The sequence below is a fragment of the Mustela nigripes genome, chromosome 2 (assembly GCF_022355385.1).
Source record: "Mustela nigripes isolate SB6536 chromosome 2, MUSNIG.SB6536, whole genome shotgun sequence".
Classification (NCBI taxonomy): domain Eukaryota; kingdom Metazoa; phylum Chordata; class Mammalia; order Carnivora; family Mustelidae; genus Mustela; species Mustela nigripes.
Window position 1 is genome coordinate 134,337,397 of NC_081558.1, and position 24,529 is coordinate 134,361,925.

General features: G+C 37.1%; 1 protein-coding gene and 1 pseudogene across 9 annotated transcripts in view; one reads left to right on the plus strand and one right to left on the minus strand.

The window, feature by feature from the left end:
* IFT80 (intraflagellar transport 80) overlaps positions 1 to 21,306 on the plus strand; it is a 113,145-nt gene extending 91,839 nt beyond the window's left edge. For all 9 annotated transcript variants that reach the window (XM_059391648.1, XM_059391640.1, XM_059391642.1 and 6 more), the window contains 7 exons: positions 2,033 to 2,168; positions 2,583 to 2,730; positions 5,687 to 5,858; positions 6,700 to 6,789; positions 6,889 to 7,061; positions 11,999 to 12,122; positions 20,866 to 21,306. In XM_059391648.1, the coding sequence (XP_059247631.1) occupies positions 2,033 to 2,168; positions 2,583 to 2,730; positions 5,687 to 5,858; positions 6,700 to 6,789; positions 6,889 to 7,061; positions 11,999 to 12,122; positions 20,866 to 20,976 (954 nt within the window). In that variant the 3' untranslated portion in view covers positions 20,977 to 21,306. The remainder of the gene's footprint in view (positions 1 to 2,032; positions 2,169 to 2,582; positions 2,731 to 5,686; positions 5,859 to 6,699; positions 6,790 to 6,888; positions 7,062 to 11,998; positions 12,123 to 20,865) is intronic.
* On the minus strand, positions 7,514 to 8,616 carry LOC132010117 (large ribosomal subunit protein uL23m-like; annotated as a pseudogene).
* Positions 21,307 to 24,529: the final 3,223 nt, after the last annotated feature.

Here is a 24,529-nt window from a genome sequence, read left to right on the forward strand (position 1 = left end):
AATGTTTTGCTTTTCTAAACAATTTGTAGTTTTCCCACTGACCAGTCTTTAGCCAGCATTTTCTTTTAGGTTTTAACACTGTAGTTAAACTGAAAAAAAAAAATTCTATAGAAGGACAAAAAGATCTTGAAGTTGCTTATTGGTTTTTGAGTTTTAGCATTAAAATAAAGGAGCACATTTTATTTATTCTAATAAGAGATATATTCAGGTTTAGATATGTTTTTAACTTTATTGTTCAATGCCACTAGTGAAGCATTAGTCTGTATTTTATTTTCCTCTTTTTGTAATTATTAGAGTTTGAATAACAGGTAAACTCATAAGGTTCAGAAACAAAAATCATAAAGTATACAGGGAAAAAGTCTCCCTACTATACCTGTTTCTTATCAGTACAATTCTCTTCCACCAAATAAGTAACAAGCATTATTTTTTTTGGTAAGATTTTTATTTATTTGACAGAGATCACAAGTAGGCAGAGAGACAGGCAGAGAGAAAGGAGGAAGCAGGCTCCCTGCCAAGCAGAGAGCCCAATTCAGGACTCGATCCCAGGACCCTGAGATCATGACCTGAGCTGAAGGCAGGGGCTTAACCCACTGAGCCATCCAGGAACCCAGTAGCAACCATTATTAAACTCCATTTTCTTTCCAGAAACTTTTTTAGTGCATATATAAAAACAAAACTGATATATGTTCTTTTCCCCCTCCTTTACAAAAATGTGACATACAACTCTGTATGTTGCTTTTCTCACATAAACTGTTCCTGGAGATCTTTCTGTATCAGTACATAAAGTACTTTCCCAATCCTTTTCCCCTCACCATATAGTATAACATTTTATGGGTGTATCATTTTATTTGACCTGTGTCCAAATGATGGGACATTTAAGGTACTATTATACCTTCAAAAAAACCCAAAATAAATCCTAGCAAGTCTAAAAAAGTAAAAAAGTCTTAACAAGTCTTAAGACAGTAAGTAGTAAATAAATCCCTCTTGGATTTTGTTGAAATGAATCCACACTGAACCATATAAGGAAAGTCCTTTAACTAGCTAGTGTAATAGTGTAAGATAATGCAGTATGCCAGAAATACTTTATTATATGGACATAACACTAATCTTAAAGTCAGAAATCTGAATTTTAAATTCTGGATATGCTTGTCACTAGTTTTTCTGAGCGAAATCACTTAATGGATATACGTGTCAGTCTTCTTGTCTATAGAGTAAGTATAGGACTACTTACTTTACAAGGTAAAGTACCTTGTACCTTATATAGTATAGTTCCTTGTATCTACAATACAAGGTAGTTTCCTGTTTCACAGGAAATATGAAAGAATGTGTAAAATCTAAAACCCTAAAAACATAAGATATTTTCATAAATCTACTCTTAAAAATCTTTTAAAATTATAGGCTTTCTATTTAGAGTAAATTTTGTTATAGAATGTATTAATTAAAGTAGACCTCTCGTGATATTCAGACTTGCCTCACCCTTTCACTCCGTCTACTAAATGTAAAACAGGAGGACAGATAGAAATGTTTCTCAGCATAGTGCATCTTGGTGGCTCATGGAGCATCTGACTGGGTTTTGACTCAGGTCATTATTTCTTGGGTCATAGGGCTGAGCCCCACCTCCTCACTGAATGAAGTTGGGCTCCAAGCTCAACCGGGAGTCTGCTTGATGATTCTCTCCCTTTCCCTCTTCCCCCACTGGTACACACACTCTCTCAAATAAATAAATAAACACATCTTAAAGAAAAAGAAATGTTTCCCAGCTTATGAAGTTTCAAAAAAATACACATTATTTGTAGTGTTTTCAGGGGCATCTTTCCCTTGTAAATTAAAAAAAAAAAAAAGTAACTGTGCTTTAGCTTTTGAATTATACCAGTAGTTTAAAATTACTTAACAGGGACATTTTATCATTCCAAGTAGGGAGTGATATTTAATTGATCTTTAAGTAAATAGATGTTCTTGCAATTAAATAATTTAAATGATCTGATGTCAAGCACTAAAGCTAATCCAGTATTTTCACTTTTCTAAATTTTAGAATGAAATTTTGGAAATTGCTCTGGATCAAAAGGGACTTACCAATGATAGAAAAATTGCCTTCATTGATAAAAATAGAGATCTCTATATCACTTCAGTGAAACGATTTGGGAAGGAAGAACAAATTATCAAACTTGGTAAAATAATTATAATACATTTAAAATTTGATTACTTTGAATTTTCTTGAATCTACTCTGTCATATTTATACTAAGTAGCATACTTGGCTTGAATTAATCTGTGAATAATGCTTTAGTATAACCTTTCTTAACTACTTAACACCACTTAAATAGCAAGTCTTTAGCTGCTACAGCTACATTAGCATTGAAAGAAATACTTATAAATTGAAACATAATGGTTCTAGATAAAATACTCAAATATTTCCATACATTTTTAAATGAGTTTTTGCACATTTTCACCATTAAATGATCAGAAAATATAGTCATACCTACCGAAATTAGAAGGGGTCCTGTATGTCAGTTTATTTTTTAAAGTATTTTTAATACTTACGGTAGTAGAACTAATAGTACCTTAACATTCTTTTTAAAATAAGGAACAATGGTGCATACTTTGGCCTGGAGTGATACATGTAATATCCTTTGTGGACTTCAAGATACTCGATTTACAGTGTGGTATTACCCCAATACGGTTTATGTGGACAGAGACATTTTGCCTAAAACATTATTTGAAAGGGATGCAAGGTAACATTTTACTGCTGGAATTATTTGTTGTGATAAATAACTCTAAAGTGTCATGTTTTTGCCCCTATAATTTCAATCCCGCAAGGTACCTTTCAATCTACTCAGTCAATGAAATTGCTTAGCTAATGCTAGCTTAATGAGTTTTAAGTGTTGGGGTCAATTTGAAAGTATTATATAATACTATTATATTTATTTGTTCCTTTTATGGATATAGTTTTCCTTATATAATTTTCAAGCCTGAGGTTGTTTAATGTAACTCAGTTTTTTTCAGTGTGTTTTAGTGGTTTTAATATGAACATTGTTAAGATTTTTCAGTGATATAAAAAATGTGTCAACCTTTATTCTTTCTCAGATTATCATAAATTACAAATTATTATCATACTTACAGGACTGTATGTGTTTCTAGAATTGAATTTTTAAATTAATATTAAAGATAGAAAAACTATATAAGGCTACTGAAGAGGTTTTTTTTTTAATTTTACAGGCTTCAGAAAATACATGTATATTCTATTCCTAAATTCTCTAAGAAATAACAAGATCTCTCACTCTTGACAAAATAAGAATACAAAGCTTCTTAGCTCCAAACCTTAGCTTAACTTTCAAATCTATTCTGAGTTCATTTTAATATTCAGTTCATAACTTTAGCAAAACCAGAGAGGATCATTTTAAAAGTATTTAAACTAATGAAGAGAAGTTAGTCTCTTGAAGTTCATCTCTTTTTATTAAGAGCCTTGGAATCACCTTAATTTTTTATTGGTTTATACTTTCAAAAGTGAATGCCAATCGCTTCTCGGCCTTTTGGCTAAGATCAAGTGTAAAAGTGAATGCCGAGATTTTTAAACATTTGTGTAATTTACCTTAAGACTTAGGGGGGAAAAGTTTATTTCAAATACTTTTAAGCATAGCTCTCAAATACGCAATAATTTTTTTTTAACAAATTCTGTGTGTTTCACCAGTATTACATCATATTACATCACATTACAATTTGTGAAAATGAGGATAGAAATAAAACAAAATGAAAATTAGGAAGGATTTTAAAACTCATCATTTTCTGTGACCAACAAATGAGGGGAAAATGATGTACTAATGAGCTTGAGAGGGATTCCTGAGATTTTTTTCCCCCAATCTACCTCCACTTTCAATGATATTTCACAGTAATCTTTTACTGTTTATCAGGTTAACATTAAAACACTTCTGGGGATAGAGATTCCAGAACTCCCTAGATAAATCATTGGCTATTTTGTCCCTATTAGTAGTCATGATGCACTGCTTAAAAATCCCTCATAACTCATTTGCAAATTGCCATTTCTTTTTTTTTTAATTTTTTAAATTTAATTTTATTTTTTCAGTGTTCCAAGATTCATTGTTTATACACCACACCCAGTGCTCCATGCAATATGTGCCCTCCTTAATACTCACCACCAGGTTCACCCAACTCCCTACCCTCTTCCCTCCAAAACCCTCAGTTTGTTTCTCAGAGTCCACAGTCTCTCATGGTTCGTCTCCCCTTCCAATTTCCCCCAACTCACTTCTCCTCTCCATCTCCCAACGTCCTCCATGTTATTCCTTATGCTCCACAAGTAAGTGAAACCACAAGTAAGTGACTCTCTCTCCTTGACTTATTTCACTCAGCGTAATCTCCTCCAGTCCTGTCCATGTTGATACAAAAGTTGGGTATTCATCCTTTCTGATGGAGGCATAATACTCCATTATATATATGGACCATATCTTCTTTATCCATTCGTCTGTTGAAGGGCATCTTGGCTCTTTCCACAGTTTGGCAACTATGACCATTGCTGCTATGAACATTGGGGTACAGATGGCCCTTCTTTTCTCTACTTCTGTATCTTTGGGGTAAATACCCAGTAGTGCAATTGCAGGATCATAGGGTAGCTCTATTTTTGATTTTTTAAGAAACTTCCACACTGTTTTCCAAAGTGGCTGCACCAACTTGCATTCCCACCAACAGTGTAAGAGGGTTCTCTTTCTCCACATTTTTTCCAACACTTGCTGTTTACTGTCTTGTTAATTTTGGCCATTCTAACTGGTGTAAGGTCGTATCTCAATGTGCTTTTGATTTGAATCTCCCTGATGGCTAATAATGATGAACATTTTTTCATGTGTCTATTTGTCATTTGTATGTCTTCTTTGGAGAAGTGTTTGTTCATGTCTTCTGCCCATTTTTTGACATGATTATCTGTTGAGTGTTGAGTTTGAGGAGTTCTGTATTGATCTTGGATATCAGCCCTTTGTCTGTAGTGTCATTTGCAAATATCTTCTCCCATTCCATGGGTTACCTCTTTGTTTTGTTGACTGCTTTGCTGTGCAGAAGCTTTTGATCTTGATGAAGTCCCAAAGGTTCATTTTCGCTTTTGTTTCCTTTTGCCTTTGGAGAAATGTCTTGAAGTTGCTGTGGCCGATGTCGAAGAGGTTACTGCCTATGTTCTCCTCTAGCATTCTGATATATTTTTCCTCACATTGAGGTCTTTTATCCACTTTGAGTTTATCTTTGTATATGGTATAAGAGAATGGTTGAGTTTCCTTCTTCTATACATAGCTGTCTAATTTTCCAAGCACCATTTATTGAAGAGACTGTCTTTTTTCCACTGGATATTTTGTTCTGCTTTGTTAAAGATTATTTGACCATAGAGTTTCGGGTCTATATCTGGGCTTTCTACTCTGTTCCACTGATCTGAGTGTCTTATTTTTGTGCCAGTATCTCAAATATGTAATAATTTTTTGCCAAATTAAACTACTGTATTTTGCTCCAAGAGTATGGCAAATTAGATTCGAATGTTTGTTTAAATATATACATCCTACCTAGAGTTAACATTTTTGTGGGTGAATTTTGGAGATTTGGAGACTTTATATCTGTATCAAAGGTAAACTTCCCAAATTTAGTGTATATGAAAGATTTTGCTCAGAATATAAATTATACTTTGCTTTTTTCCAACAGTGAATTTAGTAAAAATCCCCATATTGTGAGTTTTGTTGGAAATCAAGTAACTATAAGAAGAGCTGATGGCTCACTGGTTCACATCAGCATATCACCATATCCTGCTATTCTCCATGAATATGTAAGCAGTTCAAAATGGGAAGATGCTGTAAGACTTTGTCGCTTTGTTAAGGTACTTTACATTTTAGATCCCTAATTATGTATATATTGCATATTTACATATGTCTTTGTGCAAAATAAGAAATGATAACAGCTAAGGGCTGGAAAAATCATGGGTCTTTTTAATGAGTGAAAACATAAGCAATACAAGGGGATAGATACTGCTGTATGATTTATTTTGGAAGAAGCTATAGATTAAATGATTCCCAAGTTTTACCATCACAGAGATTGTAATTTATTCGATCTGGGATGAATCCTAGGCATATTTTTTAATTCCTCAGATGGTTTGTACACTTAAGGTTAAGAACCTCTACTTTAGATCAGCAGTTCCCAGCTTGGTTGAATCCAGTTTTATCAAGTATAGTTGACCACAGAACTTTTTAATTTTACATGGCTTAGCAGCCCTTAGAATACACTTTTAAAATGACTTTTAGATGCTTTCCCTTACAATGAGTTGTTGATGGCAATCTGCGATAATAGCATCACCTGAGAACCTATTTCTCTGGTTCCTTGTAAGTTAAATTCTTTGACCTCATTAAAAAGACTGGAGGGTTTATAACCCTTAATTATCTTAAAAGTATGTCAGAAGTTCAAAAATAAATCTTTGATAATTAGAAATGAAAATTTGCAGAAATTTTATTCAAAAGAAATTCTTTATGTATTATTAACGTATTTCAACAAAGTAGTCACATGTAATTTCCACATCATTAATTAAATCAGTAGTTTTTTCAGTGCCATGCTCAGCAAAGTTTAATTTTTTCATTAAAAAGCAACTTTAATGTATTTTAAATCATTGCTTATTTTAAGGCAGTTCTGCTCATCATTGAAATAATTGTTCTCCTGTTTCACTTTAGGAGCAAACCATGTGGGCTTGCCTAGCTGCTATGGCAGTTGCTAACAGAGATATGACCACTGCAGAAATAGCCTACGCAGCAATTGGTGAAGTAAATAATGTTTACTTATCTGTATGTTTGTGGTTTTTCTTACCATAATTTGTTACATTGCTGTCACTACCCACTTTGTATATTGTTTTCTTTTTTTAGATTGATAAGGTTCAGTACATTAATTCTATAAAAGAGCTTCCATCTAAAGAATCAAAAATGGCTCACATATTAATGCTTAGTGGGAATATACAGGAGGCTGAAATGATACTTCTTCAGGCTGGCCTTGTTTATCAAGCAATCCAGATCAATATCAATCTCTATAACTGGGAAAGGTAATAAAAATGTTTTTCATCAATTCTAAAACCCAACTGATCTTAATATATTCTTCTGTCTACCACTTGGAAAACTACATTTTCCACTGTACTCAATAGTTTTCTTAACATCACAGAAGAATTTATTCACATTTCTATTGGTGAGGAGTTTGCCACTGAAGATTTATGCCTTCTCTAAACTTGATTGATTAGAAGTTGAAGTGTGAAGAAGAAAAGAGAGGCTAGGATGTCTCCCGAATTTCTGACTTCAGTAACTGGATAGATGGTGGTATTATTAGTGGATTTGGAAGGGAATATAGTGAATTCAGTGTTAGGCATGTTGGATTTGAAGTATTTGTGAGGAGATAGAGATGTGATAATTGCCCAGGGAGCACTGTGATGGGTCCACGCAGGCCATGTGCACCCCTCTTTTTTTTTTTTTTGGCTCCACACGTGGGACTTTACTGGGGCCGTTACAGGCCGAACCAGTCGGGCACGCCGCTGTGCCGGGGATCCTGGCTCTGCCCCTGCTGCTGCTCCTCCAGGAGTTTGTCCTGGATGTTGTCGCCGCTGGGGCTGCCGTCGGGGCTCTGCTTTTTCTCCGGAAACAGGTCGGGGAACGTGAAGGTTTGTCCATGGGCCAGCGGCACATAGGCCATCTTGTAGTCTGGTCTCTTCACCCTGACGTTCCTGTGGTCCCTCTTCCTGTTGGAACCATGCTGCACCCTTGTCCGCACGGTGGCCACAGGCATGTTGTAGATACGCTCAAGGTAATTCCGGAGGTCCACCCTGGTGATCTCCATGGGGATCCGAAACTGAAACTGCATAGTGTCTTATGGCTGGGCCGTGCCCGGCCGCACCAGCCGAATGAAGAAGTTTGTTCGGAAGACGCGGAGCTGGGGGTTACCCAGCTGGTACAGGGGGCACAGCATGTTATGCGCCATCGCCCGTTTCCGGGCCGCGGATGCTCAGAAGATAGATTTGAACTGGGGATGTAGATTTAGGAGTCATCAGCAAATGGATAGCGCTTAAAGGCAGAAGAATGGATGCAATTACTTGGGAAATGTGTAGAGTAAGAAGATCAACTACGTTTATGGGATGGGCGAAAGAGGAGAAATCTGCTGAAAAACTGGGATGAAGCAGTCATACTGGCAGGGAGAGGTACAGCCATGAGAAGAGATTTGTGATGCTAAGGAAGAAAGACAGTAGGATTTGAAATGAGGAGTGCACAGTAGTAGCCTTCTCTGCATTAGGCTTCAACACAGATTGCTTTCTAAACAAAGTGGCATGCTTCTTCTCTCTGACATATTAGGTCATTCTCACAGATATGTCTCTTGGTAAAAAAAAAAAAAAAAAAGAAAAAGAAAGAAAGCTATAGGGCTTATATACACCTGAAATTACATTATAAAATTGGCATGCTGATTTTTCCAGGTTTGAAATGTCTTTCATCATCTTATCTCAACCTCTACCCTACTATTTTTTTAAAAGCAGATCCCAGTAATCAGATCACTTTATCTATAATATTTCAGTATGTATCTCAAGGTTTTTTAAAAAATCTAGCCACAGTACCATGGTCACATTTTAAAGAATTAACAATAATTCTATTCAGTGTTGTTATTTCTTTGATTGTCTCGTGAATGTTTTGATTTGTTTTATGGTTTCTTTTGTTCAGGATCCAGAAAAGGTCCATACCTTATGATTGATTGATGTGTTCTCAAGTTTCTTTTCATCTTAATAGGTTTTCCTCTTTCTTGTGTTTTCTTGTAATTTTCCCACTGCAGAAACTGGGCCAATAGAGTTTTCCCATAGTCTGGATTCTGTTAATTACATCTTTGTGGTGACATTTGACATGTTCCTCTGCCCCTTGAATTAGCCATATTGGTGTTGAATCTAGAAACTTGATTAGATTCGAGTTTAACTTTTTTTTTCCTTTTGGAAGGCTTAGTCAGAGGTGGTATTCAATATATTTTCACAGTGACTGGTTGCCTGTGTTTTTCTGTTGATCATTACCCAGATCCATTAATTGGAATGAATTAATTAATGATCATTACCCAGATCCATTAATTAATTAGAATTCTAGAAGGATAGAATTTAAGTATTGGATGAAAAATATATTACATTGCTTTTCCGATCCCTGAATTTCTATATTTATTTAAGTCCTTTAGAAGGGAACAGATTTCATTTTGTTAATATATGTTATTCCATTTGAGAAGTACAGTCCTGCTGGTTTGTATTTCTGTCATTCCTATTTGAATTTGAAAATTACCTGCAACCAGGGTGGCTCAGATGGTTAAGCATCTGCCTTTGGCTCAGGTCATGATCCTGGGGTCCTGGGATCAAGCCCCACATCAGGCTCCCAGCTCAGCGGGAACTCTGCATCTCCCTTTTCCTCTGCCTCTCCCCCTGCTCAGGCTCTCTCACTTTCTGTATCTCTCTGTCTCAAAAGGATAAATAAAATCTTAAAAAAAAAAAGGGGAAAAATAAAATTACCTGCAACCTAGTAGGTTATACCCTTAAAGAGTTGTAGGTAAGCAAGTCATCTATTTGATGTTCACTTTGGACATCTGGTGGTAGTCTGTTCTCAAAAATTGAAGTTAAGAGAGGTAGAAATTTTATATAAGTATTAGTAAAAAAATAATTTTTCTACTTCTACCAGTTATATAAAGTGATTTTGCTTCATTCAAGTTATATAAAAGATCATATTTTGAAGTTATAAAATCTTTTTATATAACTTCCTTCTATTTAAAATCAGAGAGGATACATGGATTTATTCCAGCACCATAATCTAATGTCACATTTGTTTGGTTGCCAAATAACCATTTTAAAACTAGAGACAGGCTGTTCCCATAACCCTTATATAATTTGGAGTGAATTCCCTCCTCTGTGTGATAAAGAAACATTTTTTTACCCAGTGTATGCTTTTAGAGAACATTTAAAATAGCACATATAATTTGAATGCTTACCATTAGCTATTGCTCTTCAATCAGATAATACATATTTTATAATAATGACTATCATATAGATAATACTTAACATCTAGTATCTAAATGCAGTATTAGACCTCATACTCTTTTCTGCATAATTAAATGTACTGATGTTCCATAACAAATTACCTCTTTGGAGATAATTTTCTTTCTGAAAAGCCCCAACCCAGAATAGATGCTTACATATTCCCCACTTGGAATACTTCTGGTTTGGCACAACAAAAATTCCTTCCCCAGTTGTGCTCAGTCATAAAAAAAGGAGCAGGAAATGGCATATTTCAGGTGCCAAAGGGCTGGTTCGCCAGAGTCTCCACTCACACATCCACACTGGAGACAGAGCCTTAGGGATATATAGAGGGTGATAGGGGACAGGATTAGGATTAAACATCTTTATTTCTGCTGCTCATTTTTTGATACTTTGTGAATTGGTTTTGCCTTCTTTCATTTCACTTCCGTTCTTCAATGTTGCAGTACTTCTACATTCTTTTCTGTGTATTCTCTTTTTCTCTGAAAGACTTAAAGTCACAGAGGAAGGAAGGAACTTTGTGAGGAGTTTGTGATGGGTAGCAAATACTGATCCTTGGAGTTAGCCATATGGTTTATGTAAATATATTTTTTAAGAAATCATTGTGTTGAATATTGGCATTATCATTTGTATTACACATGACTTATATTCTTAATTTTTATATTATCTTTAATATTTCTTTCAATTGTCTACCAACTGTCAATTAATGCACAGGGCATATCTAAAATACTTTTTAAAGTGAATATTTAGGCCAAATCAAAGCATGCTAAAAATGAAACACATTTTCCTACTGGAGGGTCACATGTTGCAAAAAAATCTAGTCAGTAGTTACTGTTGTCTAAAAGAACAGATTTATAATATTTGCGTCTGATAAATAAATCATGACTGGCCTATTCAGAAGTAATATGTCATATTAGGAGACAAGGGAACTTGAAAAAGAATGTGCTTTAACATCATACTTAGAAACAAGATTATAGGTTACCTGGGTGGCTCAGTCTGTTGAGATTGGCCTTCAGCTCAGGTCATGATCCTGGAACCCCAGGATTGAGCCCTACATCAGGCTCCCTGCTCCACGGGAGTCTGCTTTTCCCTCTGACCCTCCTCCCTTTCATGCTCTCACTCACTTGCTCTCTCTCTAATAAATAAAATCTTTTAAAAAAACACACACAACAAGATTACAGTGAACAATATAGTATTGATACATATTAATTGGATTATAAATTTTAAATGGCTATTAACTTTTTCTAAGAACCAAATGGCAAAAGGCATTTGTCAGATTTTTATTATCCACAAATTTTAGTTTTATATTTTAAATTTGCTGTGTTATAACATAAAGGATATCAGTATTTAATTGAATATTAAGCAGAATGAATTCTAGACTTTAGATAAATTCTAGAACAATAAATTATAGACTTAAAAAATGGTTAAGATAGTTAAACCACTTACATTGGGGGGGAAGTCTATTCATGTGAATTTTATTATGATTTCAATGAATTTTTCAATGAACATTGATCATACATATACTCTGGAGTACTCACCAAAGAGAAATAAAACTCAGATTTCCCTTCAATAAATATATAGGTTATGGAAGAGACAGACTCATACATAATAATAATATACTGTAAGTAGTGCTGTAGAAATAATAGTATGCATAAAATGTTATGGAACACAGATAAGAAAATGGTCATTTATTTCTGCAAAGGAAGTTGATCAGGGAGAAGAGATCATGTTTGATCTGAACCTGGAAGTATAAGTAGTGTAAGTAGGAAATTGAAGTATAAGTAGGGATTTGCAAGATGAGTGAGGTAGGGAATGGTGTGTTCCATATTGAGGAATGAGTGGGGAGGGACCAACATAGACCATTTGTCCCACTGTCTTATCCCAAAACTCTGCTGTGTATTGATGCTAATACAGGCAATGCTGGTAATCTTTTTTGTTTCTCATTATAGGGCACTTGAATTGGCTGTAAAATACAAAACACATGTTGATACAGTTCTTGCTTACCGTCAAAAGTTTTTGGAGACATTTGGTAAACAGGAAACTAATAAACGATATTTGCAGTATGCAGAAGGTGTAAGTATTATACAGTATTTTATGATAATGTAAATGCTTTATAAGTATATATACTATTTATCTTAATAAGACAAAATTGGAATAATTCATACCAAATCTCTAAAAAATAACTTTTGCCTTATGATATTATAGTCTTATTTTAACTCTGTAATTATAGTACTGATTTTTTCCAGAATCTTAAAGCCATATGTTTTGTTTTGTTTTTCAAGATTTTATTTATTTATTTGAGAGAGAGTGAGAGAGACAGAGCACAAGTAGGGGGAGGGGCAGAGGGAGAGGAAGCCAGCTACTGGGCTTGATCCTGGGACTCCAGGAAGGCAGGTGCTTAACCAACTGAGCCACCTAGATGCGCTGTAAAGCGATGTTTTGATTAACTCAAGTCTGTTTTCATTTTATTTAATTTGTGTTAAAGTTGGGTGCTAATTGATATTTTTATATAAACAATATAAATGGCTGGGAAAAAGGTTTCTGACTCCTGAATTTTGTCTTCTACTAGCTGCCTCTCTGCTCCAGGGGAAATACATAAACACACAGGGCATTGGCCAGATAATGGATACTTTGTCACTTTGCAAAATTTTAGGGAGCTGGTTCGCACCTGGAGAAGGGCCTAGCCCAGGGAGACCTCACTGCCTAGAACTAAAGAAGGCTAAACTTTTGCCTTTCGAATCCCTGCCAGAATCTGAGGTTTCATCACTATAATTAGAAGAAAGTCATTCCAGTATATATCAGCCGACAAGGAGAGGTGGAGCAGTTTGCCTAGGTACCTAGAGCAGGACTGTTGTTCGCCACTGGCTTAGATCCATCTAGGCTCAGTCTACAGAATAAACGGTTCACCTCTAGCCATGCAGACCCAGGAGCCTTGTCATCCCAAGACTGGGGCAGCCTTGCTCCCAGCTCTGTGAACAGGTTGATTTTCGTAGCCTTTTATTCATTCATTTATTCAAAAAGTCTGTATGAGTGTTCACTCTGGCCAGGTACTATGCTGGATGCTGAGTCAGATAGGACTTCTGTTTTTGTGGAGCTTGTAGATGATGTGGGAGTGCTGCTTCTTGGAGACAGAATAAAATGGAATGTTCTGACCTGTCCTAAAGGGCAGGGTAAATTAGATGGATCCTGGGAAGAGCAAAGAAGGTAGGGAGAAGGTACCTATGATGTCCACTAAAGCCAACATCATCCATTTGCTATATGACTTGAGAAACTCCATCTTTCTCCTCTTGTATAGATTAAAGCACAGTTCTTTCCTACTATGGGTCTTTCACATGTGAGTCTCCTTTACTATTCATTCACAAAGAACACTTCATTTCTGGTCACCTCATGTGTGGCTTTGTCCCCCATGCCAACAAACAATTCTCCAACACCAGCTGGGTGTCCTATCTATAATTTAACTCAACTCTGACACTGTCTACCTGGAGATAGTATCAGATTCCACAGGTAAAGGGCTCAGTCCCACAGGATTGTACCCCACCCCCATCAGATGCTGGTTGCAAGCCCAGGTTATCACCTGTGCTTCTAAGACTAACTAGTTATAGGTCAGAGGTTCCAGTAACCCCTGCTTTAGGTTTCACATGCCAGTCACAAGTCCAGGTTTTTAGCTGCACTTCCAGCTCACAGCCTATAATTCAGAGGTTCCATGTCTCTTTTGTTTGATTAATGTGCTCACAGAACTAAGGGAAACATTTACTTACGTTTACTTAAAACACAAGTTTAAGGGCACCTGGGTGGTTCATTCGTTAAGCATCTGCGTTTGGCTCAGGTCCTAATCCCAGGGTCCTGAGATCAAGCCCCACGTGGGGGTCCCTGCTTGGCATGGCTTCTCTCTCTCCCAGTCCCCCTGCCTGTTTTCCTTCTCCTGCTGTGTCTCTCTCTGTCAAATCAATAAATAAAAAATCTTAAAAAACATTAAAATAAAATAGAAGTTTATTAAAGGATATGATAAAGGCTATGGATGACAACCAGATGGAAAGATAGTCAGGGTAAGGTTTGGGAAGGCCCTAACTTCAGAAGCTCCTCTCTTCAAAGTGGGGTGTGTCGTCCTCCCAGTGTGGATGTGTTCACCAAACCAGAAGCCCTTTGAACCCTGTACTTTGGAATTTTATGGCAGCTTCATCCCATAGATGTGATATATCATTAACTCCATTTTCAGCACTTCTCCTTGCTCAAGAGGATGGGGATCAGGATTGAAAATTCCTAGCTTCTAATCATGGCTTGGTCTTTTTGGTGACCAGCCCCCATGCAGGAGCCATCCAAGAACTGAATCTGGAGTTGTCTCTCTCTCCTTTTTTTTTCTTTTTTTAAAATTTTATTCATTTATTTGAGGGAGAGAGAGAGCACAAGCGGTGGGGGGGGGGGGGCAGTGGGAGAAGCAGAGTCCCAAGGATCAGGGACCCCAATGGGGGGCTCCATCCCAGGATCCCAGGATCATGACCCAAGCTGAAGACAGCACTTAACTGACTGAGCCACCAGTCACCCTGGAGTTGTCTCTTTAAAAGAAAAAAATGCTCCTTGGGGCGCCTGAGTGGCTCAGTGGGTTAAAGCCTCTGTCTTCAGTTCAGGTCATGATCTCAGGGTCCTGGGATTGAGCCCCCCATTGGGTTCTCTGCTCAGTGGGGAGCCTGCTTCTCCCTCTCTGCCTGCCTCTCTGCCTACTTGTGATCCCTCTCTCTGTCAAATAAGTAAGTAAAATCTTTTTAAAAAAGAAAAAAAAATGCTCCTTTAACTCGGGAAATTGCAAAGGTTGCAGGAGCCCTGTGTCAGTAACCAAGGTCAAAGACCAAATATTAGAACAAAAGATGCTCCTAGTGTTCTTATCACTTAGGAAATTAAGAGTTTCAGGAGTTCTCTGCCTGGAACTGGGAGCCGAAACCAATATATATATTTTCTGTTATCTCACACCATATTTAGCACACTGAGTGTTGTGATCTACATTTTTGCACTTCAGAACAGTTCACAAGGTAGTAAAGACTTTGGGACCATCCTTAGAGTTTCTTCAATGCAGTTTCATCTGGATCTGGGATAGACATGAGTTGTCTATTTCTTGGTAGGAAGGAGTGTATTTTTTTGTTTGTTTGTTTATTTGAGAGACACTTGTGGGCTGAGCAGGGAGCCAAACGATTGGATGCAGGGCTCAATTCCAGGACTCCCAGATCCTGACCTTAGCCAAAGGCAGACGTTTAACAGACTGAGCCTCCCAGGTACCCAGAAAGGGGTGTATTTTACAGATGTTCCACAGACTTTTTGTTTCATTCAGAACTTCAGTACTGAAAATGAATCCTCTAAGAGTTTGGGCTCTGAGAACTTACTATACTATTGGGACAAATTCAGGGCCCCTGGGATCCCTGAGGACGACACTCTTAATTCACAGAATATAACAGCCGCCACTACCACTACAGGGCTAAGCAGACCAGAGAATCACCGATCACTTGATCTTTTTGTCATAGTTTTGAAAAAATGATGAGATGTTAAAACTGAGCACTTGGGGCACCTGGGTGGCTCAGTGGGTTAAGCCTCTGCCTTCGGCTTAGGTCATGGTCTCAGGGTCCTGGGATCGAGCCCTGCATCGGGATCTCTGCTCAGCAGGGATCCTGCTTCCCCCCTCTCTCTGCTGGCTTCTCTTATGATCTCTTTTTCTATCAAATAAATAAATAAAATCCTTTAAAAGTTTTTTTAAAGAAACAGCATTCACATTAAATTCACTTGATTGCCTAATTTTTAAACAGATTCATACTACTCTGTTTCTTCATCATCCTTGCCATCAATATTTTTTTTTTTTTGGTATTTTCACATTAGGTGCTTTAGAGGATGTAGAAAATATAATACTTACCTTCAAATTTTTAATTATCATAATTTATAAATATTGCATTATTATAATCAAAATATTTTAGATAACAAAAATTTAACATTGTTACCTTTTTTCTTATTATCTATGTATGCAGCTGTTACCAAAATGTAATAACTTCAATCACAAGAGTGGCAGAAATCTTCAAATGGGGTAACTAGAACAACATGACTTTGTGGTATTTTGAGGGTTTTTTTTTTAAACCCTGAAACTATATAGGTTACCTTGACTCCCCATGGTCCTGTGTTCTAATATCCTCCTTTTTTTTCTTCATTAATGTAATTTGGAAGCTAACTAGAAATTACAAAGCAGTATTTTAAGATGAAAATTACTTTTTACTTAAAAATTCCCACTGTTTATCTAAGCCAAAATTTTGATTATATAAACTTGAGAACTATGAGTTAAATACAAAGAGATCATTAAAAACTGAGAAATTAGGGGAGCCTGGGTGGCTCAGTCAGTTGAGCATCTGACTTTCTCTCAGCTCAGGTCCTGATCTCAGGGTCATAAGATCCAGCCCTACAATGGGCTCTGTGCTGAACGTGGAGCTTGCTGGAGGTTCTTTCTCTCCCTCTCGCCCTACCCATTCTCACTTTCTCTCTCTCTCTCTCTCTCTCTCTCTCTCTCACACACACACACACACACGCACACCCAAAAGAAATAAATCTTTTTTAAAAACTGAGAAATTCTGGATATGTGGTGAATTCTTGTGGGCTCGCAGTGCATAGTGTGAAACCTTATATGTGAAAAGTTTCATATACAATTGTACTTACGAGCTCTGAAATGTTATTTGGACATTTCTTGTTTAAAATATGGAAACCTGGGATTCATACAAAATGGACTGTCTTCTAAGAACCCTAACTAGAGTCATTATCCCTGGTCTACAATAGTGTTCAATAAATATTTGTAAAATAATCTGCAATTCTGGCAAATAAAATTTACTCTACCGAATATATTCTGTACAAGAAGAAAAGCAGAAAAACCAGGAAATGTTTAAAACATTATTCCAGGAGAAAGAAAACAGTGGAAATATAAACAAACCAATAGCTTGGGGGCAGAATTTCAGAAGGTATAGAATTTTGAAAAAGATTGAGAAGTTCAGACACACCACTTTAGGCATAGCTACTTTCTAAGCTCTTTTGCAGGCTTTAAAGCCTTAAAACTTTATGAGGTCCTGAGACACAAAACCCAAGAGAAATTGTTAGGTGATAGCTCATCTGCTAGGTAGTTACCTTTTCTTTATTCAATATTTATTGAGCACTTTGGGCAGACAATGTACTCCCCTTGCTACTTTGAATATAAAAGTAAACATGGCAGACGCTGACCAGGTAGGAGATTACTATAATAGTTCCACCAGAAGATGGAAAGGGTAAGATTAATGTAAAAAAAAATTTTTAAAAATCGGTTGTAAAATCAAGAGAACACTGTGGCTCGGGGTGGGAGGAGAGGTGGTTAAGTTGGCCAGCAAGACATTTGAGAGCAACTTCAACATTTCTAATATGGGTGACTGGTGGAGAGATGCCATTAATCTAGATAAGGAACATGAAAATATACATGTTTTAGACCTTTTGAGTTTGAATACATGAAAATACACATTTTTTGTTTGAAGTCCCAGTAGGGTATCCAGGCGGAGATACATAATGGGCAATTGGAAATATAATTGTGAATACTGAAGATATTGACAAAGGAGCAATCAGGACGTGATAAATAGATTTATGGTCATGACCATGTAGGCATAGTAGAAGCTATGTGAGTTGATGTGATCTCCTAGGGAAAGTATAAAAAGGTTGTGGTTGGAACCCTGATGAATACTAACAGTTCGGAGTTTGTCTAGGGAAAAGATACAGGAGGGGAAAAGAACATTTAGAAAACTGGAAAAAACATTTAGAAAGGACAGCGCAAACCAGGAGCAAGTGATATAAAGTCTGAGAGATTTTTCAAAGCGCTGTGGTCAACAAGGTCCAGGGAATGTTTCTACACTAGGGCCGTTTTCTTCCTTTTGTCATCATGCTCTTCCCCAGATACAAGCATGGACTCATTCATCTCTTGTAGGTCTTCAAATCAGCTTCTCAGGGAGGCCTGTTCTTACCATTCTGTTTGAAACATAACACCCATTCCCCCCAACGCCACACCTGGTGCCACACACTGTTTCCCTTCCCTGTTTTCAAAACTCTTACCACTTCTCACATTTTGTATATTTTTATAGACTCCATTGTTACCTTTGCTATTCTTTCTATGAAGACTGATTTTTATCTTTTGGTTCACTGCTGAATCATTGCACCTAGAACAATCTTTGGCATATAGTAAGCACCAAATATTTTTTGACTGCGTAGTTGAATCATATATAGGATGAGAATAAAAATACTTAATCGTGGCATTAGTGAAAAGTTTATGAAGTATAGTAGGAACATGGCCACATTACAGTGTTCTGGGGAGAAAATGAGAGTCAGGAATGAGAAGTATGAGAGTGGTGGTTTGCAGGGAGACAGTATTGAGGGGGAAGGATGTAAGGAGCAGCCAGTAAAGAGAAGGAAATTGAATATGTAAGTGATAACTGAAGGCAGATGTCCCTTCTGGGGAAGTGGAAGAAGATGGGATTGGGGACATATGTGAAGAGGTTAGCCTAAGACAGAAGTTAAAAGAGCTAGAGATGGATACAGATGTAGATAAGTTTGTGTGAAGAAGGAAATTAAGTGAATTCATGTCTGATGGCCGCTGTATTCTCTGTAAAGAGGAAGCTGATTTTCAGCAGAGAGTAAGAGAGTGGATGGAAAGCCATTTGGTATGATTTTGAAACACTTCCATGTGAATAAGAATAATTTACCAGGGACTAGAATAAGAAGTGCCAAATAGTACTGACCCTCCCTATAGTATAAAAAGATGTATCTTCGTTTAGAAGTCAGTCACTTGAAAGTTGTCATGAGTACATCCTTATCTAATACCCACTAGTAAAAATACTCTAAGAACTAAATTATCTGTAGAACACAATTCTAAAACTGGATTAATGCCAGAGTGAAAATGAAACATTTATTTTCAGTAGGATAGCTATCAACTGACACCCTCATCTGTACTATGACAAGTGACTAATACAGATATCATCAATTTGCTTGATGGACTTCTGGTGCAACAGAGCGACAGTTGTATAGTGCACGGTTAATGTATGGTTTTATTGTGATGGATTTGAGAAACAAGTGTAAGTCAATTCAAGGCTGGAAGAAGGCCAAGACATTAATCAAGTTTTGTCTTTCTTTTTGCGAATGTTTTGTTAGACTTAGAAATGAGTGTTTTGCCGTTTAAAAATATAAGCTCTGACCTGATTGAAAAATCAGTCTTTCAAATAATTTAACATTTGTTCTACCTTTCATTGAGCTTTCACTTGCGTTTTACCACAGACATTCATCTTCTATGAGTAAGCAGGATTCTTTTAACTCATCTACTTTATATATTGTAGAAAAGTATATGGAATTATCTTCTTAAAAAAATTGACCCAAATATCCACAAATTACAGAAATTTAGTTGAAGGATATTAGAATAAAAAAGAACCACATACTTAGTTCCATCAACTTCCAGCACAAAATAAAAGAGGTGTGGGGGTACCTGGGAGGCTCATTTAAGCTCTGACTCTTGATTTCTGCTCATGTCATGATCTCAGAGTTGTAGGATGGGACTGCTTCTGGCTCCATGCTCAGCAGAGTCTGCTTGAGATTGTCTCTCTCTTTCTCTCTCCCTTTGCCCCCCCCCCCCCCCCCGTGTACGTGCTCTCTCTCTCCCATCCTCCCTCTCTCATATAAAGCTTTACAAAAAAAAAAAAAAAAAAGGCATGGGGTCCTGATAAGGTTAAATTAATCTCCCAGGTACTTGAAAGAAATCCACTCAGGCAGCATGTAGTACTTCAGTCTGGTTTAATGCTATTTATTTCACACAACTCTGCTATGTGCAGGTGAAAAACCTATTCACTTTCGGCTCAGTCTCAAAGTTTGGGTTTATTTCATTGTAAATCAGTTAGTTTAATCTAGGCCCCAATTTTTCTGTGTCTTTCCTGAGAGAATACACATTCCTAAAGCAGTGATCTCCAAACTTTTATAAACAATAGAATGCTTTTTCCTAAATAAATTGTTCATAGAACTCAGAGCGGAGTCCATTGCTAACATCCAGTGTAATGAGCTTAGGGGAAAGGTAGGGCAGAGGGTACTGCATCATGGATCAAAGGGAAGAACAGGGGTGCCTGGCTGACTCTGGATCTCCCATTTGTGAGTTTGAGCTCCAGGTTGGGCCTCGAGTTCTTAAGAAAAAAAAAAAAAAAAGGAAACAAGAATGGTAACACTTGTGATTGTTTTTGTGTCCCCAGCCTTGCTTACCCACTGTGCTTCCTTTAATATCTTTTTTGCCATTGTCTAAACCTTCACCATGTCTATATTACTTAAAAAGTTGTTGCCAAGCAGCCACATTTTCAGAGTATGCTCAGGAGAAGCAAGTGCTCCTCTATCCTTCCTTATAGCTAGGCTTCTAATGGAAACCTCAGTATTTAAGAGGTGAAGTGCTAACCCATGGCTTCATGGCGAGGACCCTGTCCATTTTTCTCCTTTTTCACCTCCTCTTGTCCCTGAGGCACCAGTGCTGAATCCTAAGACTCCAGGGGACTCTGTAGATATACCTTCTATAAATAGCTACAGCTAGATTTTGGTCTTTTCAATCATAATAAGTATCTTTGCCTTTTGTTGTAGTAATTGTTCTCTTTGATCTTATTCTTAAAGGTATTTTTTTAGCATTTTATGACTTGTCTTTCATGCTCTCTTTTTTTGCTAGTGATTTAGAAGCTATTTTATTTTTGTTTGCTCTTGGTTACCTTGAATTAAGCAAAAATATGTTATACTATATCAGTATGTTTCTTCTTTTCTTCTTTTGCAGCTCCAAATAGATTGGGAGAAAGTCAGAGCCAAAATTGAGATGGAAATTACTAAAGAACGAGAGCGATCATCCAGCAGCCAGTCCGGCAAGAATATAGGTCTAAGGCACTAAATTTCTTGCTTACCTCGAAGAAGTTTTACCTTTTGAAACTAATTCTGATTAATCAAGGATTATCATATTTTCAGTGCTAAAATAAAGGCAGTATCTTTAAGTATAAGCACTTGCTATGCAATACTAAAAGTACATTCAAAAAGACTAATCACAAAGTAATTGACATAATTTCATCTTTTATATATTTTAGTCCAATAATTAGCAAAATATTCTTATATGTTTATGTAGTGTTGCTTACATTCCAGTTTTTTGTCTATTATTTTATCCCTGAATCTTCAGCATGAACAAATATTAATTCTGATAATAAAACATTGGACTCTTAAAAATGTACATTATCATTAATTTTTATTCAACCTCTAAATTATAAGATGTTCCAAAAGTTAATTTATACAAGAAAAATACATGAGGATGGATTTATGAAAATGTATGTATATTTGTACATCAGTGTTCATAGCAGGATAATTCACAGTAGCAAAAACATGGAGAAAAAAGATGTCTATCACCAGATGAATAGATAAACAAAATGTGGTAGAGACATACAGTGGAATACTATTCAGCCTTTAAAAGGAAGGGAATTCTGACACATGCTACAACATGGATGAACCTTGAAAATACTGTGCGAAGTGAAATAAACCAAATATGACCCCACTTACATGAGGTGCCTACAGTAGGGAAGTTCATTGAGACAGAAGAAATAGTGGTTGCCAGTCTCTGGGGGAGGTGGAAATGCGGTGTTATTGTTTAATGAGTACAGAATTCCAGTTTGGGATGAATGAGGTCTAGAAATGGTAATGATGGTTGCACAGCACCATGGATATACTTAATGCCACTGAATCATACACTTAAAAATGATTAAAATGGTAAATTTTGTTCTTACCATTATTTTAGAAATATATCTAAAATAGGCAAAAAATTTTTCCTCATTCCTTTTCTGACTTGAGAATGTTCAGGCACTAGGTCCTGGAGTCTGAATTTGTGAAAATCTTAAATGATAAACCTTTTTGTCTACCTTAATTCAGTATGTCCTAAAATTATTGCCACAAAAGCTTTTGATCACTAACATGAAAACTCTTTAGAAAAGGTCCTCCATGAAGTAAATTTTGGAAAGGTAGATTATAGACTGGATATATGCATATGCATTAGAACGTGATTACCTTGGGACGCCTGGGTGGCTCAGTTGGTTGAGCGGCTGCCTTCGGCTCAGGTCATGATCCTGGGGTCCTAGGATCGAGTCCCGCATCAGGCTCTTCGCTTGGTGGGGAGCCTGCTTCTCTCCCTTTCCCTGCTTGTGCCCTCTCTCTGTCTCTGTCAAATAAATAAATAAAAATCTTAAAAAGAAAGAAAAAGAAAGTGATTACCTCTCTCACCCCCATTTTAATGAATATATTTAGATTTCTTTTATGAAAATATTTTTCAGCGTATTTTCTTTTTTTTTTTTTTAAAGATTTTATTTATTTATTTGACAGGCAGAGATTACAAGTAGGCTGAGAAACAGGCAGAGAGCGAGAAGGAGGAAGCAGGCTCCCTGCTGAGCAGAGAGCCCGATGCAGGGCTAGATCCCAAGACGCTGGGATCATGACCTGAGCTGAAGGCAGAGGCTTTAACCCACTGAGCCACCCAGGTGCCCCAGCATATTTCTTTTCTTTACTGGAATGTTGCAATGTTCTGTTCTTCATCCAGCTGCTGGGTGTAAGAGTGAGTTCAATTTGTGAGATATGATTGAGCAGTTTTCTTATAAGTTGTATTTATTTATATGTTTTATATTGTTATATTCCAATAAAGAGTTTAAAAAGAAAAATGGTTAAAAGGGTAAATTTTATATTTATTTTACTATAATTTAAAAAGTTAAAAAATATGAAATATGTCTGTATTCTAACCATTCTGATACCAACAAGGTGTTCTACAATTCAATTCTGACATTACCCAGAGTTAGTGTCAGGTCCCACAAACTAGAGGACAGGATCTCCAACCAGACTGCTCGTATTTTAGTTGCCAGCCATATGCAGGGTCCCCTGGATAGCCACACTTCTGACTTGGCTGCAAATTTGAGGATTCCTACCATACCCACTTTAGGTTTGATAGTTCACTATAATGACTCACTGAACTCACTAAAATGCTTTACATTCAACTACAGTTTTATTATAAAAGACACAACCCAGGAGCAGCCAAGTAAAAGAGATGCATAGAGCAAGGTCCAAGAGAAAGGAGAGATCTGGGGGGACAGCAGGGCAGCATAGGGCTTCCATGCCCTCTCTTCATGTGATCCAGGCCTGTCATCCTCCCCGTACATTGATGTGCTCACCAACCAGGAAGCTCTCAAAGGCCTTGCTGTCCTGAATTTTTTATCAGGGTTTTATTACATAGGCATATAATTGATTAAATCACTGGCCATGTGATTGAACTCTTTGTCTCCTTGGAGGCCAGGTGACTGAAGGTTTTAGCCCTCTAACCATGTGGTTTTTCTGCAGGCCAGTCATGCTGAAGCTCACTCACACCACACCACACCACACCACACCACACCACACCACACCACACATTTCCTCATTAGCATAACAAAGATACTCCTATCATTAAGGAAATTCAAAGGGTTTTGAAAGTTCTGTACCAGCCACCCCCTACACACTTCACCTCAGACCAAATACATTCTTTTTTTTTTTTTAAAGATTTTATTTATTTATTTGTAAGAGAGAGTGAGAGCGAGCACAGGCAGACAGAGTGGAAGGCAGAGTCAGAGGGAGAAGCAGGCTCCCTGCGGAGCAAGGAGCCCGATGTGGGACTCGATCCCAGGACGCTGGGATCATGACCCGAGCCGAAGGCAGCTGCCCAACCAACTGAGCCACCCAGGCGTCCCCCAAATACATTCTTTATTATATCACAAGTCATCCCCTGGTCTTTCAACATGGGATCTTTTACAGCAAGGTACATACCTGACTGAGCATAAAAGATACAGCAACATTTAGAAGAGTCAATGTGGGGTAAAGATAAGCTATTAATCAATTTCCCAAAGCATTTGTTTATCAATAGCAGAATTATCTTTTCAACAATGCCAGTGTGTAATAACTTATCACATTATCATATACATAACCTGAAAACGTGAGCACACACTCGTGAAGGCATGTAAACGCGCCTTTTTTGACTCTCTCCCCCCACCATCCACCCCCATTTAGATAACCAGTGTTCGATTGCCTGTTCTAATCCTTTACCAAAGTACTACCCTGAGGAAGATACAGGAAGGAGTCCCTCTTTATCTGTGGTGTTCGTTTCCACCGTTTTAGATACTGGTGTCAGCCATGGCCCAGAAACAGGTGTTCCTCCTTCTGACCTTTTGTCAGATGGTCAGTAGTCGCCAAACACCATATCCCAGTGCCTACATCGTTCTCCTCACTTGATCTCATCACAAGAAGGGTGAGCACAGCACAATGAGATATTTTGAGAGAGGGAGAGAGATGACATTCCCATAACTTTTATTGTAGTATATTGTTACAATTGTTTTTTGTTTTATTAGTTCTTCTCTTATTGTGCTTAATTTATAAATTATACATTATCGTCGGTA